Source organism: Neomonachus schauinslandi, chromosome 3, assembly GCF_002201575.2.
Source record: "Neomonachus schauinslandi chromosome 3, ASM220157v2, whole genome shotgun sequence".
Taxonomy (NCBI): domain Eukaryota; kingdom Metazoa; phylum Chordata; class Mammalia; order Carnivora; family Phocidae; genus Neomonachus; species Neomonachus schauinslandi.
In genome coordinates this window covers 184,451,121-184,469,234 of record NC_058405.1, presented here as the reverse complement: position 1 = coordinate 184,469,234, position 18,114 = coordinate 184,451,121, and the positions used below count along the sequence as shown (strand labels likewise).

Here is an 18,114-nt window from a genome sequence, read left to right as displayed (position 1 = left end):
AGGGGTCAGCGCATTCTTCCTGTTCCCACTAACTGGGATTACCACTGGACAGAAGTGCAGTTGATTGGTTATGTTAGGTATTGAATCGAGTTGTATAATTCTTGCTTTTAGAGTGGGAAAATCAGAAGCAGTTTGTTCGGTGAGTATGTGCAGAAAAAGTTGCCCCCCCCTTGGGTCTGTGGTCCCCAACAAGAACAGGAGGACCCTACCCTCATTTGCCTGGGGCTCTACCAACTCATCCCACACTTCTCTCCCAACCCATTTGCCAAGTCCAGCTTTGTGTCTCTGGGTAAAACACACTCATGAAACAATTCTCTCTCTCTTTTTTTTTTTTGGTTCTATTTTGGTGACAAGAGAGATCCTTGATGGAAACTGGATCTGTAAGAAAAATAAGGACAGAGCCATTAGCTTCGACAACATTCCATGACCTTGGAATTTTGGTGGCTTTCCAGTTTTACAACACTGTGGGTGAGGAGGGTTCAGCAGTTAAGATCCTCTTGTGGAAAAATAAATTATTTAGGATTCAAATTTCTTCCATTCTCTTGTCCACTCTCCTTTTCATCCAAACACAGCCACTTGGAGCCTGGTGTTTCCCTTCAGGCTGTAATGCGCTTATGCAAAGTGCCTGGCTCATACTTGGCTCAGTCAACATTGGCGCCTTCTTTTCTCTCCCCTTCCCCCAGGGCCCCCAGCAGCTGCAGGGAGACTTGCTCCCCCAAAACTGGGCTGTGGCAGTGAATTTTACTATGCTCACTGCCCAAAAGGAGAGGGGAAGCAGCCCTTTGCTTTGAGTCCCTTCTCATTCCCGGTGGGATGCTAAGAGAGGGGCTTACCAAGCTTTAAGGGAGAAGATTCTAGAAACACCTTTTGCCAGAGAGGAGGCTTTGCCACTGCCATTAGATATTCTTTAGTCTCTGGACTGAGAAGGACACCAAACTATTTCCCTTGCACAGGGTCGAATGGCTGAGCCTTTGGAACTCAGGATGACCCAGCGCACCTCCCCCTCGCACGCACACACTGACTTTCACATACCCTCAGGGGGCTTTCTGTGGTTCAAGCACTTGTCCAAGCCAACAGGCCTGGACTCGGCTACCGTAGCACCTTCTACAAACACTCCTGCCTCTTGTAAGGGGGTGATGCTGGCCGGGGTCCCACCTGGTTTGGATGTTCTATTCCTTTGCCCGGCAAAGGGAAGCAACCCCAGCCCCAGACCTGGGGTAGAATATAGGGGGAGCTCTGGATTGGTCTAATCCAGTCATGATAATTTAACTCCCTATGCTATTAATTTGTCGAAGAAGAGGCGTGAGACCCAATTCAGGGGCATGTCACCCCAATTAGAGGGCAAGTATGCCAGGGGCAGGGGCTTCTGGGAAAACCTTCTTAACTCAAGAAGAGACATAAGGAGGAGGTGGCCTTTTCCCTGCTTCTGACGGTCAGGTATGAGGATGGCATTCTGGGAGCTCTTCCAGCTACCTGCCCATGAGGGGAACTCGCCCCTCCTCTGCTGAGGGGTGTCAGGGCTGAAAGCTGGATAAGTCCCCAGGTCCCTGCTGACCCTGTTGAGTTAGCCATCCTGGCCGCTTCCCAAGTGTTCCCTGAGATGATCTCCCTATTACAATTTTGAATTAGGTTTTCTGAAATTTGTAGCACCAAAAAATCTAACCCACATTCCACTTATCAAACCAAGTCTTAAAATGCCTCATGGCATTTGGAAACCTACCAATTCACACTTTCAATTGTACAGCTGAATTAAGAGGTGAGAAGTCAGAGGGGAACACTTTCCTGTTTACCAAGCACCTTAACTATTTAGAGGTAGGTACATTTCATTCAGCGGCCAAGCTAAGGCATTCTTCTCATGAGGCAGTGAAAGCTTTCTGCACCAAAAGGATCGCCATTGAGGGCTATGGTTGAAAATGCAGTTGGCGTAGGAAGGGCTAGAGTCCAGAAGCACCTGGGTCAGCCCATCAGGCCAAGAGGGGAAGAGGCCGTGAACCTGGGTGCTGGGACAGGCCCCTGCCTGCCCCCTGCTGTTCACTTTACACATGGGGGTGGGTCCTGGTACCAGGATATGGAAGCACATGTCTGTCCGCACTCCGTGAGGAACAGAAGAACAAACAGAAATGTAGTAGCAGGATCCTTATGATCCCAGGTCTCAGCCCTGCTCACCAGCCCCTTCTGCCAAGATTCTTGTCTCTTTGTTGCCTTTCCCTACGTGTGGACACCACTTGTTGACCTGAACCTACCTGCTCTCCCTATCTCTGAGAACTTACTGGGACCCTGCATGCTTGCCTAGACCCAGAGCAGACCCACAGCAGGTGTCTTCTCCATTGGCACCTTCCTTAACTACCAGCCTTCTAAATGACATCTTCCTGGCCCTGGTTCCTGGCTCTCGGCTCTATTTATGTCTACTTCCTGAGTCATCTTGGCCACTGCCTGTGGCTGTAAATCTCAGCTCTTACCAATCACTCCCACCGGCTTTTCTGGTGACTTCCATATAGCCATCTGCCTCTGTGACACGTCCATTTGGTAGTCCAACATCTCAATAGTAACAACAGAACAGAACTCTTGATTTCCATCCCCCCCTGTGCCTTATACCCCTGGCAATGACACCTCAAGGAGTCATCCTTGAGGCTTCCCTTTCCCTCATCGCTTCATCCCATCTATCAGCTAGACTCGCTGGTTCTGGCCCCATAATGTCCTTGGTCACTCTCCCCTCCACAGACATCCCCCTGGTCCAAGCACCATCTTTGCCTGCGCAGATGATCCCCACCTGGTCCTCCTCCCCCTTCCCCATCCTCTAGCCCACAGGCACTGGGATTGTTTTGAAATCTTTGAAATCAAAACCAGCAACTTGAGAGACATCTAGAACATGAAGTCCTCAAGGCCCTGCCTGACCTTGGTCTTCCCTGCAATGGCATCCTGACCGCCAGAGCTCCAGCCATATTGGCCTCTTCTCTGGTCCCCAAACATGTTAGGTTCCTTCCTGCCTAATGACCGGATTTGCTCTTCTGTCTGTAAGAACGCTCCTCCCCCAGCTTTGCATCGTCTGGCTCCTTCTGCCCTATGCATCTCAGTTCAGAGAGGCCTTCACAGACCAGCCTATCGCCAGCAGCATCCCCTCCTGCTCACCTGCCCTTCTCTGCTCTTTATCAGATCAACCTTATTCCTTGATTTCCTTGATAACACTTGCCACCAAATCAAGGCATCTTGTTTATTCATTAACTTGTCCACTGTCTGTCTGTGCCCACTGGAATGCAGGCTCCCTGGAGGGGGGGATGGATCTTTTGTCTGTCTTGGTTTACTCCTATAGCACAGCGTAGGTACCCAAGACATACTTAATGAATGAATACATTATTTAATTAATGAACACTCTTTTTCCTCATCTGGGCTCTGCCCTCTAGCTTGGATGTCAGGTAAGCATTTGTGTCTCCATGGGAATTATTATCCCCTGCCCCCTTTGCCTGGGATCCTTGGCCAGCCTAAATCCACAGACTTTACCAGACTTCCGAGTCCCAAGCCTTGCCTTGGCCTGTTGGTGGACTTGGCCATCCGTGCCCCACTGTGTCATCATGTCTCACAGTCCCCAGTGTGGTTCTGGGCACATGGTCAGCACTGACATGGGACAGCTGTGCTGACCCACTTGCCTGTTTACAGGGGTTAGTGCGGTGGGGAGCGACCGTGGGGAGTCGGGGTGGGAGACACTGTGATTGACTAGTGTCCAGGAACTGTCACTGCAACTTCTAGGCTTCTAGAAAGTCCTCTCCTGACCCCTGGTGGTGGTACCATAACCAGACCTCAGACTCCTCGTGTCCACTGACGGATGGGGTAGGATACTGGAGCGCAGGCTCCGGCAGAAGCAAGTCTGGAAGAAGCCAGGCCTTGCTCAGGTCAGTTAAAGCACATTTCAAGTGCCCCGGTGCCAATGAGCATTCCATCCCAGTGCTGGAACAGTAGTTTGGCAAAAGCAGTGGGTCACCGGGGGGGAAAGGCCACCTCATCAGAATTGCCAGGCATGGGCTCTGGGGCCTGGGAAGGAGCCTGTCTCAGGCCACTCAGGGTGGGTGGCACAGTCTCCCTCTCCCTCAAGGGAGACCAGAGTGGTAACGGACAGCTCTGGGTGGAGAGAGGAAGTCCGCCCCTGGGAGGAGCAGCCCGTCAGGTGGGAGTTCTGTCCCTGGGCTGGTTGTATCTGGCCCTGAGAAGGCGGCACCCCAGCCCTGCATCCAGGCAAGGGGCCCACCCTAAGAAGCCATAAGAAGTCACTCCTCAGAGCAGAAGAAAGAGGTGAGTTGTGTGAAATTCATGCACGGTTTCACTCTCAGTGCCAGGGGAGTGACCTACTCCAGGCTCTGGCCGGGGTTCCGTTCTACTCCCCTCCTCCCGTTTTCCCCCTCTGCACCCCCTTCACTCCCCCTCCTTGCTGCCAACCATCTCCCTCCTCCCCTCCTTGGGCCCCTCCATGCAGGGCGCAGCACTGTGTGAACTAATGAGGTGCTCAGGTAGCACCCGACAACGCATTAGATAACCGGGATCCCCGCCATTCATCTTTCAACCCTGGTTAAAGCAGAAGACAACATCACAGCGTGGAGCTGCCCGTCTTAACGTCCAATGGGTGTCCTTGGAACACACAGGGCACCGCCTTCAGAGCTGAGCCTTTCTCAGGCATCCTCGTCAGCTAGAATTCCATGACATTTTGGATTTCTATCTACTGTGAGTCTTTTTATGGCAAGCGATAGGATTTTCCATTTATGGCCAGACTCAAATTTCTGGCCATATAAATGCATTTAAGTTAAAAAGAAAGCTAATTTTAAAAGGAGTAAGGAGTAAGTGCGGGCGTCAAATTCGGCCGAGTTTGGGGAACACTGAGTTAAGAAGCGATGTTGATGATGCTGATGGGGGAGCGGCTGTGTTGAATTCTGTGCTGGGCTCTGTGCAAAGTGTTTGACATGCACACTTTTCACCCACTCCCCCCAAGTACCCAGTGAGACGTGTACTGTTATTACCCCCATTTAACAAGAAGATGGCAGGAGTTAAAGAATTTGCTCCAGGCCCTAGAGCTACTGGATGTGGGAGGGGATCTGACCTCAAGCTTGCCTGCCGCCAGGGGCAGAACCCAAGGGAACACCATGGGCTCCTGTTTTAAGGAGCCTCAAGACAAAACGCTTTAGCTCAGGGACATTCTTCAGACTGCCGGTCACCACCATCTACCCAACCCCTGTGACCCGGCGTGGCGTATCTGAACATCCTCTCATTTAATCCTCAAAACCATCGCCCCCGGAGATAGTTACTATTCTTCCTTCTTTAGCAACGACATGCCTCTCAACAGAAGTTAAGTGATGCATCCCCTAAGACCCAGCTACCAGGTAGCAGAGCCGAGACCGGAACCTGCAGCCCCGACCCCAAAGCCTGCATCTTTCCGACCACTCTCAGGATGGTAATAGTAACAAGACCGGCCTACTGGCCAGCCCTGTCCTCGGAGCACCTTATCTCATACTCCAACAATCTCAAGACAGAGGTCCCATGATCTTCCCTATTTACAGACGGGGAAACTGAGGCTCTCAGCTGCTGTGGTATTTCATGAAGCTTAAGGTGCTTTCATTCTTCCCCGGAAGTCCCTTGATCAGGCAGCAGAGCCCCTGAGCGGCTGGTGAGTTTACTTTTTGGGTCGGGCTTCTGAGATGCTTTGAGCACGTGCCCTACTGTGGCCATTCCTTGTCCGTTCCTGGGGCTGGTGGAGGTCTGGGCGTGGGTTGAAAAGCTGCATACCAGCTGACCACCCCCCATTATTAGGCATTCACTGCCAGTGGACTTGACAACGGGGACAACTGTACGTGCTCTTGGTGCCCGCCCAGATCCTCTTTCTGGGCTGGTGCATCCATTCCCCAGCTCCTGGGAATTGTGAATGTTGGCTGCTAACAGTTCAAAACTGCCTCCTTCCCCAGGAACTTGTTCTCAGGAGAGGACAAATGGGATCCGCTTTTCCACAAAGATACACACTCCCCACCCCCAGCCCTATTGCCAATGACTCAGTGATGGAGGAGCACAGAAGGCCAAGCTTCTTGCCCCAAGGTGAGACCGGCTCTGTGGTGTAATTCACACACCAGAGCTCCCCTGGGATCAGGCTGAGGCTGGACTCCAGCTGAGACCTCCTCCTTGCTCTACTCCTTCCTCTGTCCTCTCTTACCTCCCTCACTCCCATTTTCCCTCATAAATCCTGTGCACGCAAATCCCTGTCTCAGGCTCTGCCCCCAGGAGCCTGGCTTGAGACAGGGGAGGACTGGAGATGCTGTGGAAGGCGTGCTCCCTGCCCTCAAGGATCGTGCTCCCTGCACCTCAAAGATAGTTGCAGAGACAGGCCACACAGTTACCAAAAAACCATCCACAATTCAGGATGGAATAGGCTGGAGAAAACAGCGGTAAAAAGAGGGGAGAAATCACTGGAACTGTAGTGGGGGAAGAGCTTATGGAAGAAATGGGTGGGACCAGCCCATGAAAGATAAGCAGCACTTCAGAAGGGAAAGTTCCAAGGGAAGTCCCGAAGAGGGACGGGAACCTCTGTTTCCCCTCTCCGGCTTCTTCCTGCCTGGGATCTGTGACTAGGGAACACCCCCGCCCCCCGCAGTGGGGGTTAGGGGTACTGTGATTTGACAATCCCAATAGTGGGTCTAGCATCGTCCAAGAGTGCCAGGGCTGCTTGAGAGGGCCGGGCCAGTGGACCCTGAGGCCAGGAAGTCACTCGGTTCTTAAGCTTTCCCTGAGAGGCTGGGGGCTTGGTCCACCCATAAATTCCTCCTTTATTCTGAGAAGGGACAGACACTCCCTCAGCCCTGCACTGCGGGCACGGTGACCCAGTGGGCTTGAGGGTTACCTCTGCCAGGGGGCGAAGGCACAAAGGGGGTCCACGTACCTGCCGGACCGCGGGCCTGGGGGTTTGCTCACAAGGATTCAGTGGTGTAATAGGCAGCTCCTAGGGCCCCCAGAGCCACAGCAGCAGTCCCGAGAGCTTGGAGCACGCGAATTACGGTGAGTGGAGTGTTTCCTTGTAGGTTTTCTGTAGAGCAAAGCAGAAAGCCCACAGGTTGGGGGAAGCTGGACTCTAGTGCCTGTCTACAGACAGGGGAAGCAGAAATGGTAGGGTCCCCTCAGGATGTCAGGAATGCCCATCTCCCCGCTACTGATGTTCCTCTCAAGGGAATCCAACTCTGCCCACCCCGCCCAGTGAATCCCTGCCACGGGACCCCTGCCTCTGAGGACGGGCAAGCCCGGGATGCCAGCTCCCTGGGACACTCAGGGAGCAGGGTATGAAGGCGGTTAAGGCCGCGGTGTGCCAGGCCCCATGTTAGACATCTCACACCCAGGGTCTTCCTCCAGCCTTACAACAACCCTGTGAAGTAGGTTCTATCATGTGGCTCCGTTTTGGAGAAGAATCTGAGGAAGCCACACGTGACGCCCACCACACGGGCAAGGGAGATGTACCATTGTGCTAATGACTACAAGGAAGGCTTTCACAAAACGCAATATCCATTTGGACAACAATCCTGCTAAAGTAGGGAATCTTGTTTAATGTGAATACGTATTTAAAGCCAAGATCCAACATTCCGCTCCACTGAGAAATGTCAAGATTATGGAAGCTGGTGTTATAATTTGAGCAGAATTAAGACCACAGGTCTCACCCTGGCCAGACTGCATCTCTGCCCCATCCCCTCCCCTCCCTTCCCTAATGCTGAGCCGCCTTGCTTTTATGTTTCTCTCCACCTAGAACACTCTCCCTTTTCATGGTAAGCCACGGGAAGATCCCAAGACCCTTCTAGACTCAGTGCAGATAGATACCATTGACACTACAAAGTCTCCGTGGACCCTGACTTTGGAGTGAGCACCTGCTTTTTCTGAAGCTCTTTGAACTTCTGTGGGGAAGGTGTCACTTCCTGGCTCCCATCTGAGTTTCGAAATGTATACGGCTCAGCTTGCCGTGTAGACTGTATGATTTTAAAGGGTCAAGTTCCCTGTTCTGGTTTTCCTCATAGCGTCTAGTATTCTACGCCGAGGAGGCGTTCCCACTCGTTGGTTTTAAAGCGATACGAAATCCATGGCCCGGCTAGACATCAGATGGACAGAAATACTAAGTGTGTGGGAAGAGAGTAGAGGTGAGTGGCGGGCAGGTCGTTCCTTGGTAGGACTTACCAGGCTGTAGAGTATTTTTAGCTCTACACATGTTCTCCCAACTCACCTGGGTATCCGTTTGCTTCTCTTATGTCTGAGAGATGGTGCTTTGGGGAGAGAGGGGATTTGGTGGGGGAGAGACCAGGAAGAGGAGCAGGAAGAGGGTGAGGGGTGGGTGCGTTCTGCGCCTGGTTTAGGGGCATGAGATCCCCAAGTGGGAAGTCTCTTCGCGGACATCGGTGAGACCCTGAGTACAGGTGTAGCTACTCTGGGGCCCAGAGCTGGGGGCAAAGGGAGGCATATAGCCCTGCACCCCTGGGAAAGCGGACTGTCGTCTTTAGTTCCATTTTCTGCACAGGGGTCTTCCTTCGAGCGGAAGCAGAAGCCACCAGGTGGCTTTCTCCTGAGGGCTTCGTGGGAGAGGAAGGGAAGGGCAGGTACTGCGCATGATGCTGTGGGAGCCTGGGGGCATGTGCCCTGTGGAGACTGCCAGAAATTGCGTGAAACCCTCTGAAGGGGGTGGAGGTCTTGCTCTTGCCAACAGGCCGTATGAGTTGCAATCAGTATTTATCACTAAATTCTGGGGAAAACTCATATGCAGGTCAAGAACCTGAAGCTCTCAGCTATGGTATGGGCCACAGAAGGAGGCCCGTGGCCCAACAGAGCATTTAATCACAATGCTCTGAGTGACAGGGGCTTTTCTAAGGGCTGTGAGGGAGTATCCTCTGAGGAAGGAGTGCACCTCTGGAGAAAAGAAACACAAGCCTCCTAAAGAAGCAATTCCTGGTAAGGAAGGAAACTGGCCCCTCTCTGTGCAGGTGGGGGGCCCCGGCATGTGGGTCTGGTCGGAAAGGGCAGGGCGCCAAACCCCGGGAAGTGACCCCCCTGGAGAGGCTTCCTTTCTGCCTGGGATCCTCAAGAAGAAGTTACAACATGGCGCCTAACATGGTCCAGGGCAGAGCCCGGCCCCGGGAACCGAGGGCCCCGAGGGTCCAGCCCCCCATGCGCTCCAGAACCTGTAGAAAGTGAGGAGGCTTGGGGATCCTCTCCCTGGCATGGTGGGCCAGACCCGAGGAAGGAGGACATCAAAGATGCGGCTATGACACAGGCCCAGGCGACGCCAGCAAGCAGAGCTGCCAGGGCAAGTGGAACAGGAACAGTAGGCCCGCGGGCCCGCACGAGCCACAGCCCCTGGATGGACAGAGAAGGAGAGAGATGAGGGACGGGCTGCCTCCAGGAGGCTGGGGAGAGCTAGGGAGACACGGGAGAGAAGACTAGCTGCAGGGGAAACTGGTTGCTTTATAGACTGGAGCTCCCTGGGCCATTTCGAAATAATGGCGCCATTATTTTATTTTTTTTAAGATTTTATTTATTTGCGAGACAGAGAACATGAGAGGGAGGAGGGTCAGAGGGAGAAGCAGACTCCCTGCCGAGCAGGGAGCCCGATGCGGGACTCGATCCCGGGACTCCAGGATCATGACCTGAGCCGAAGGCAGTTGCTTAACCAACTGAGCCACCCAGGCGCCCAGCGCCATTATTTTTTATTCTCAGTTTGCAAACAGGGAAACTGAGGCTCAGAGGATCGATGGGATGTGGCCTTACAACAAGTAGATTGGAAGAAGTGGCCTTCACCTTAGGGCTTCTAACTCGTTCGGTGCTCCTTCCCTGGAATTCACAGAAAATGACCGTGGCGGGGACCGCGGCCCTGAGATTGCACTGGAACACGGTCCGTTCTTCTGGGGTTCGTTGATTGATGCAGAAGACAGCAGCTGCTCCAGTTTACAGTCTTTGAAGCACTTTCCCAAACCTCTCTCCCGTTTGTCCTCCGCTAAGGATACCAGCGGGACTCAGAGATGGCGCCGTCTGCCGTGACCCAGGAGGGCTTCTGGCGGATAGTTCCCACCTCGGGTAGTGACTTTGGTCCCGGCTTCTTGACACAGCTATACGTTCTTCCAACGTGAGCTCCGCGCAGCCAGTGCTCAACCTGGCAGACGCCGCACACTTCCTCCTGAGACCTGCCCACGACAGATACTTTTCCTCCAATGGAGAAGGAAGGGATTCTAAAAGGCAAGCCTTATCTTTTTTATTTGTTAATTTTTTTTTAAATAGACACTTAATTCCCGTGTCATAAAATTTACCCTTTAAAGGGTTCGGTGGTTTTTGGTCTATTAACAAAGGTGTAAAACCATCCATTACTGTCTAATTCCAGAACATTTTCATCTCCTCCCTCCCCAAGGAAACCCCATGACCATTAGCGGTCACTGCCTTTCCCCACCTCCCCCCCCCAGTTCCGGGCAATGGATTTGCCTATTCGGCACATTTCATGAATGGAATCATGTGCAACATGTGGGCTTTGGCGGGCTAGCTTCTTTCACTTAGCCTAATGTGTCTGAGACTCATCCATGTTGTAGACTGTGTCAGTGGTGCCAAATAGGATTTCGTTGTATGGACATACCACATGCCGTTTATCCATTCATCAGGTGGTTGATATTGAGTTTGTCCCACTTCCTGGCTATCATTACTAATGCCGCTGTGAACATTCACGTGCACGTTTTTGTATGGATGCTCTATTTTTAGTTCTCTTGGGTATTTCCCCAGGAGTGGAATTGCTGGGTCATACAATAACTTCACGTTTGACCCTCTGAGGAACTGCCAGATTGTTTTCCACAGTGGCTGCACCATTCTACGTTCCCTCCAGCCGTGGACGAGGGTTCCAGTTTCTCCACAGCTTCCCCTAACACTTGTTACTGTCCATCTTTTGATTACAGCCATTTTAGTGGAAGGCTAATACTTTCTGAAACTACAGTGTTTTCTGCATCCCAAAAGATTTGGATTTTAGGGGTGCCTGGGTGGCTCAGTTGGTCGAGCGTCTGACTCTTGATTTTGGCTCAGGTCATGATCTCACGGTCATGGAATCAGGCGCCATGTTGGGCTCTGCGCTTGGCTCGGAATCTGCTTGAGATTCTCCCTCTTCCTCCCCCTCCCCACCTCAAATAAATAAATAAAATCCTTTAAAAAAAACTTGGATTTTAGAAAATGGCGCCTTTATGTACAGGTCTTCATCCCTTATCACCAACATTTTTTCCCACTCTCGTTCAAAGGGAGAAAATTCCTCTGGCAGAAAAGTGCAGGGTGTCCACTATAACCACGGGCAGGCTACCCCTGTCTCCTGCTTGGCCTTCTCAATAAGCAGAATTCCTCCCCAGGGGTGAGCCACACGCATTCCTCAAAAGATGTGGGAATGGAACTTTTTGCTTTCTACAGGTATCAGTTCTGAAGGCCGTAATCCAGAAATGTTTCCATCAGTGGTTGATGATCGCAATATATGCAATATGTAACACTCAAAACCATTTCTACATGTTAAGAATGCATTGATGCTTGGGGCGCCTGGGTGGCTCAGTTGTTAAGCGTCTGCCTTCGGCTCAGGTCATGATCCCAGTGTCCTGGGATCGAGCCCCGCATCGGGCTCTCTGCTCCACGGGAAGCCGGTTTGTCCCTCTCCCTCTGCCTGCCGCTCCCCCTGCTTGTGTTCCTGCTCTTGCTATCTCTCTCTGTCAAATAAATAAATAAAATCTTAAAAAAAAAAAAAAAGAATGAACTGATGCTTTGCCATGGAAATACTGCTGTCCCAGCAATTGCTTGGAGTTAGCTCTCTCACTCACACCTCACGTCTAGTTTATTTCCACACCATCCCCGAGGAATAAGCTGTGGCCCAGAGAGTGTGGCCTGCTCAGGACCATAGAGCCACGGGCACTGGCTCATGGTGAAGCCAAGAGAAGCTCAGAGAAGTGTGTTCTTCCTTCTGGGGAAGCCTGGGACTCTTGGGACCAGAAGGTCAATGCTGCAGTTAGGAGTGAGGATTACAGAGTCAGAATAGATGGAGGTCCCCCTCTCAGTGCTATCAGTGCCTGCTTGAGAGTGTGTTGTTTGATTTCTTTGAGCCTCAGTTCCCCCACCTATAAAAGGGAGAGCATGATGATAACACCTCCTTTATAGGACTGTTAAATGGGAAGATTCACACTGACAGCTGAGCTGAATGCTAGGTACATGGTAAATGCTCGGGGATAACTGTTAGTTACTACCATTATTATTATTAGTAGTAGTAGTATTAACCAGCCTGTCTCCCAAACTCCACTTGAATTCCCTCTACACAATCCAATGCTCATTCAGACTCTGGCTACCCAAGAAGATGGAGGACCACTTTTCCTAGACAGCCATTCCATTTTCAGGCAGAGCTAATTTTTGGAAATATCTTCATGTTGAGCAGAAATCTGCCTGTCTCTAGTGTCTTCCATGGGTAAGGCTGCCAGATTTAGCAGATAAAAATACAGAATGCCCATGCAATATCTGGGACACACTTACACTAAAACGTTATTTGTTGTTTATCTGAAATTCAAATTTAACCGGGTATCCTATATTTTATCTGGCAACCATTTAGTCAGACATCTGAGGGTAACATGGAACAAGTCTACTCACATCTTTTACTTGACAGACAGATTTCCTCCAATTCCTTCAACCAAATCTCATACATCAAATGGTTCTTGCTTTCCTACGCCCTCATCCCCCATTATCTTCTTTGGACTAGATTGCTAGGCATCTTTTACAGCACACAAGTGTAGCCTGATGAGGACACAGTATGACCACCTCCCTTGTCCTAAACCATATACTTCTATTAACACATCCTTGGTTTTTATTTTTGAGCAGCCACATGGCACTTCCGACTTCTAATAAGATAGTATCACCACCCAGCCAAGTGCAATGTCAATATGTATGTGTGGCTGCCTTCGTTGAGACTCAGGTTGGTGAGGAATGGCAAAATCCAGGAATCCTGGTGTCCTGGGTAACAACAAAACCCCAAACCCTCACACTTCACCAGCACAGTTCCAGAATACACATCAACCATGCACCACTACCCGAAATGAACCCGCCTCTGGGGGACCCTAGGACTCCATCAGCAGGAAGGCTAGAAGTTCTTGAGTTAGAAGCCTGCCCACCTGTTTTCCTGGATCGAGAGGATGCTTTTGTGTTAGTGTCCTGAGGCAACAGGCCCCGGGTGGAGGAGTTGGTTTCGGGAGCTGGGACAGCCTGGGGCACAGACTGGCAGGGAGTGGATTCAGAGCTGGGCTTCGGGGTGGATCCGGGGCTGGGCTGTGGGGTGGATCCGGGGCTGGGCTGCTGTGGGGTGGATCCGGGGCTGGGCTGCTGTGGGGTGGACTCAGAGCTGGCATGCTGCGGGGTGGATTCGGAGCTGGCGTTCTGTGGCGTGGATTCGGAGCTGGCCCGCTGGGAGGTGGAGCCACGGCATCTGGACTCCGGCTTCTTCCTTTTGCCCTTCCTCATGGTGGGTTCTCTTCACCTAAATGTGGACCTACATGGAGCTACCTAATCTTCGGCTCCCTCCTAGAGGGGCCGTTTGCCCCTGCCCTGGGGGAAGGCTCTGGCCTAGGGATGGACCCAAGCCCCACAGAGAACAGTCACCTCCACCCCCCGCTGTGAGGTCACAAAAGCCAGGGTGGTTCCTATGGCAGGGCTCTGGGGACAGTCTTCTCTGCCCACCCCAGCCTGCTGTTCTCCCGCCTCCCCAGCGACTGGGATGGGCAGAAGGCCGCTGCTGGGCCCTCAGGGACCTGGGTCAGCCTGGCCACAGGGATGGTGACATCCTGGACCCCCACGATGCTGCGACCAGAGCGCCTCCTTCAGGCACCTCTCCGGGGATGTGTTCCTGGGTCCCTATGCGCTCTCTGTTTCACTCTTAGACACCCTGGCTGTGACGTTCAGCTCTGTCACCGGCTTCCACATACCCAAAACCAACAAACGACTTCACCATGCATTCTGTGAGTTTTAGGCACTTTACTGAAGATTTGGGGGTCCATGGGAGGTCCCCGGCTTCTCCCATTTCAGCTGTTCCCTCCTCATTCAGAAGATCTTAAAGTAGCTCCAAAACCTGCCCTCCCCACTGTGGGAAGGGGCTGGGGACCCCCAACTTTGATAGGAACCCTTGCTTTTGGCAAATGAATTTCCCCTATAAGCATAACAGTTGTTTGGAAAACTACACTTTCTTTGAACTCAGTCGCAGCGACAACAGACTACCCCTCAAACCCCAAACTCGTCGGGTCAATTAGGGGACTATGAATGTTTCTTGAAGGTAAAAATATGATTTTCCTTTCAGGATGGAAGTGGATAAGACATTTTTAAAAGACAACCCTAAACTTCACACTGTGACTGCAACACAGGATGTGTTCACATTAGAAGACTACCTCCACCATAAATGCATCGCTAGGTGGGTGAGTATTCAGCTGTGAACTCCTCCGCTCTTGGCGGAGGAGGGGGGCAGAGTAATGCTCTTGGCCCAGGATAGGGTTTAGGGCAGACATTGCTAGAAGGCACCTCCACGCCAGACCAGGCCCGATGTGAAATGTAAAATGACAGAAAATATTTTTGGGATTCTAGAGCCTGAAAAGACCTTAATGATTCTCTTTTTGCAGAAGAGAAACTGAGGTTTAGGGAAGTTAAATCACCTTCCAAGATCACAGGACTGGTTGGAAGCATCGACAGGGCTAAGTTCCCATTCAAGGCTCTTTCATTTCATGATTCTAGGAGGCAATAGGGAATCAGATAATTATACAGGTCTTAAAAATCAATGGGCTAAAAAAAATCCCTTGAGTGAGAAGATTGAATTCCTTAAAAAAAGGCACCAAGGATTAGAAGTGGAAGATAGCTCAGATCAATAAAGTCGGATTGAATTTGGTTGACCATCAGCACAAGGAGGTTCAAGGAGCAGGTGAGTCTACAAGAAGGTTGTAATTCTCTCAAGAGCGATGGATCCCTCTGGGGGAGTCAACTTAGAATCAGAGAGACTGAAAACCCGGGTCAGGGACCCTGTCCAGATTTAGCAGACAGGTCAGGAACTCCGAAGGCATTTATCTCTGCAAAATTAGATTTTCAGACACCAGTGGGCTTTTGCCTGCGGCTTCAACCTGATTTATATCAGAGGTTCTCAACCTCAGCTCTATTGACATTTGAGGCCAGATAAATCTTTGCTGTCTGAGCCGGATAATTTTCCTGTGTATTGTAGGAAGTTTAGCAGCATCTCTGGCCTCTGTCCTGAGATGCCAGCAGCAGCTACCCCCCCCCCCCCCCCCGGTGTGGCAATCAAAAATGTCTACGGACAATGCTAAATGTCTCCAGGGGTGTGTGTGTGTGAAAATTGCGCTTGGTTGAGAATCACTGGTTTAAATGAATTAGATAAGGGGCGAACACTCATGGGTAGTATTTCCTGGTAGAGATGAAAGGAACGTGTCATTTCACACCAAGGAGCCAAATGGCGCAGAAAACAGGTCCCTGTTCCTGGGGAGAGCTATGGAAGAAACACAGAGGCTCAGGCTTTGGGAGGAGTGGGGAGTTTTTCTATGGCAGTGCAGAAAAATATGGGAGGGTTCTTTTGTAAGGGTGGTCCCAAGAAGCAGGGAGAGGGCCCTCATGGAGTGAGAGGTTGGCCCAGAGGGATGAGGAAGAATGGCACTGTGATACTTTGCTAGAAGGTCTTCCTTGGCCCCCTCTGCCTTCCGGCTGGAGCCCAAGTTCCCGGATGGAAGTCTGACTCCTCTATAACATGGTCACAGACCGGTGTCCCAGGCGCACCGACCACCTCGCCGCTACCTTGTCAAGTTCTTGCCAGCTGTGAGTGTGGAGGCTTGCTTTCCTCCATTTGTGAAAGCCCTTCCCCTCTACCAGGCCCCTCTCTCTCTGTCAAAACACCTCCCATCATCGAGATCCATCTCAAGTGGACCCATCTCCTCATATAGCCCTTCTCCAGATCCCCAACTGGAAGCGACCCCTCCTCCCCTGAGCCCCAGATCATACATTGCGTGGTGTTAGAGTGATGTTTCTCCTGTCTTCTCTCGAGTTCCCTACTCCCAGACTGTGAATACCCTGGAGGGCCCAAGTCCAGAGAAGAGGCTCAACACAAGCTTCTTGAAGGTGAGGGTAGGAGGACAAAGCAGGAAACCACCGAAGGCAGGGTGAGCATGGAAGATGGGGGCCAAGGTACCTCACAGACTGCATCACTTAAGGGGTTATTTTCAAAGATGGACTGGGGTTTTCTGGCCTTGGCTGAGGATCACGGAACAGTCCACAGGCAAGGAGCTCTCCTACTCAACCCGGCAGCCACGGAACAATCTCGTGCACTATTTGTGAGAAGGTGGAGTCTAAGGGGAGGCGAAGTCAGGATAAGGTTCGGAGGGTGTGAAAATCCACACCCAGTGGTTCTGGCCCTCTGGCTGCGTCCGGGGCACCAACAGCAAGCGTGTCAACATTTGTCCTGAAGCTCGCATCTTACAGCTGGATGACACCTCAGACACCAACTGGCCCTTGGCCCCCACCTGTCAGGAAAGGTAACTGGTCCTCAGAGGGGACAACCTTCTCTGGTCACCAACAGGAAGGTGGCAGAGCTTTGAGCAACTGGGGGTTGGAACTCCCTGCCCAGAGCGCTTCCTTCCCTGCTGCTGCCTCTGGAGGGGACTTCCAGAGACAGAAGGCTCCTGGTGCTCATTCCAGAGCCCATCGTCCAGGGCTCTAGACCCACAGATTAACCTCTGGGGCCACAGGCCTGAATTCCTTGATAGGCAAGCGCTCAAGTGCTGAGTAGGAATTCTGACACAGCACCTCCTCCAGAGCATAGTTGTGAGGATTAGACGTGAAAAGCCCTTAGAACAGTGCCTGCCTCACAGCAGGCAGGTTTTTATTGTAAATTATGATTCCCTTGCAGGAGAAGCCTACAGAACCAAGCAAAGAATAAGTGAAAGTGGAGAAGAGGGGGTGGGCCTGGGTCCTACAAACTCCCATATCTGTACCTTGCAAAAGTGTGATCCAGAGTGCAGGGCAGGGGTGAGGGGGAAGGGCCTGGGGGGGGGGGGGGGTGGGAGGGGTGGGAAGTGTAACTCTACAACTTAAAAACATTTGAACACTTTCGCCCAGAGAGTGCCCCAGTGAGCACACGTGGGGTGAGACATCTAATTAATCTTCACCCAAACCGGTGTTAAGTGGAGGCGCTAGGAGAGGGACCGTGACATGGGGGATTTGTCCACTCCCCCGGACCAGGACCGCACTCCCTCCGTCCTTGCAGCCCGCCCCCGCCCCCGCCCCCGCCGGCTCTCGGGCCCCTCACCATCCGTCTGCGTCTCCTGATCCACCAGGGGGACGCAGCCCCGGGGCCCGGCACTGCGCACTCGGCTGGCGGCGGGCTGGACGTCCAGGGTGCAGTCGGGGCGGCTGGGGCTGAACACGGCCGTGTGCACCTCCGCCGGGGGGCTGTGCGGCGCGAAGACGCCGCAGAGCAGGCTCTCCATGCGGCGGCGCGCCTCGGCCTCCTCCTCGGGCCGCGGCTGCACGATGATGCCGACGAGCGCGGCGGGCGGCCGGCCGTCCCGCGCGTGCACCTGCTGCAGGAGCAGCTGCAGCCGCGGCAGGTTGGAGCGCAGCGCCGACGCGCGGCACAGCACCAGGAGCAGCCGGGCGCTGCGCTCGGGCGGCGCGGGCGGCGGGCGGCGAGCCCGGCTTCCGGCCGCCGGCTCCTCGGCCGCCTCGCAGCGGGAGCGCTCCGACGGAGCCGGGGCCGCCCCGCACTCGCGCGCGGCCTGGCACCAGTCGCGCGGCCTCTCCTCGGTGCAGCGCCCGGACTTGGCGGCCGGGCAGTCGGCGCCCAGCCGCGCGCTGTCGCCGGGACGCTTGCGCCGCCGCGTGGAGCAGTTGCCGGAGCTGCTGTGGCCGCTCGTGGCTCGGGTGGACGGGAGCCCGGCGGAGTGATCGTCCGGGGCCTGCAGGGTCAGGCTGCACTCGTCCCGCTTCCAGAGCTCGCCGAACAGCAGTATCTGGCCGTGGCCCTCGACGGGCTGCGGGGCCCTGGAGGGCCCGGCCCCAGGCTCCATGTCCGGCCCGGCTCTCTTGCCCCTCTGC

The 18,114-nt window shown here is 53.1% G+C and overlaps 1 protein-coding gene across 2 annotated transcripts; it reads right to left on the bottom strand.

Annotated features, from left to right (window-relative positions):
- Positions 1-322: 322 nt before the first annotated feature.
- Positions 323-17,526, bottom strand: SPATA3 (spermatogenesis associated 3). 2 transcript variants are annotated; one of them, XM_021690341.2, is made up of 4 exons: positions 13,155-13,645; positions 9,177-9,351; positions 6,908-7,051; positions 323-378 (listed from the first exon to the last, which is right to left on the bottom strand). In XM_021690341.2, the coding sequence occupies exons 1-3, from the start codon at positions 13,498-13,500 to the stop codon at positions 6,946-6,948; spliced, it is 627 nt and encodes a 208-aa protein (XP_021546016.1). In that variant the 5' UTR covers positions 13,501-13,645; the 3' UTR covers positions 323-378; positions 6,908-6,945. The 2 variants fall into 2 exon arrangements, with proteins under 2 accessions (XP_021546016.1, XP_021546017.1); XM_021690342.1 differs by lacking the exons at positions 9,177-9,351; positions 13,155-13,645 and adding an exon at positions 17,327-17,526 and having other exon boundaries at positions 334-378.
- Between the last annotated feature and the right edge of the window lie 588 nt (positions 17,527-18,114).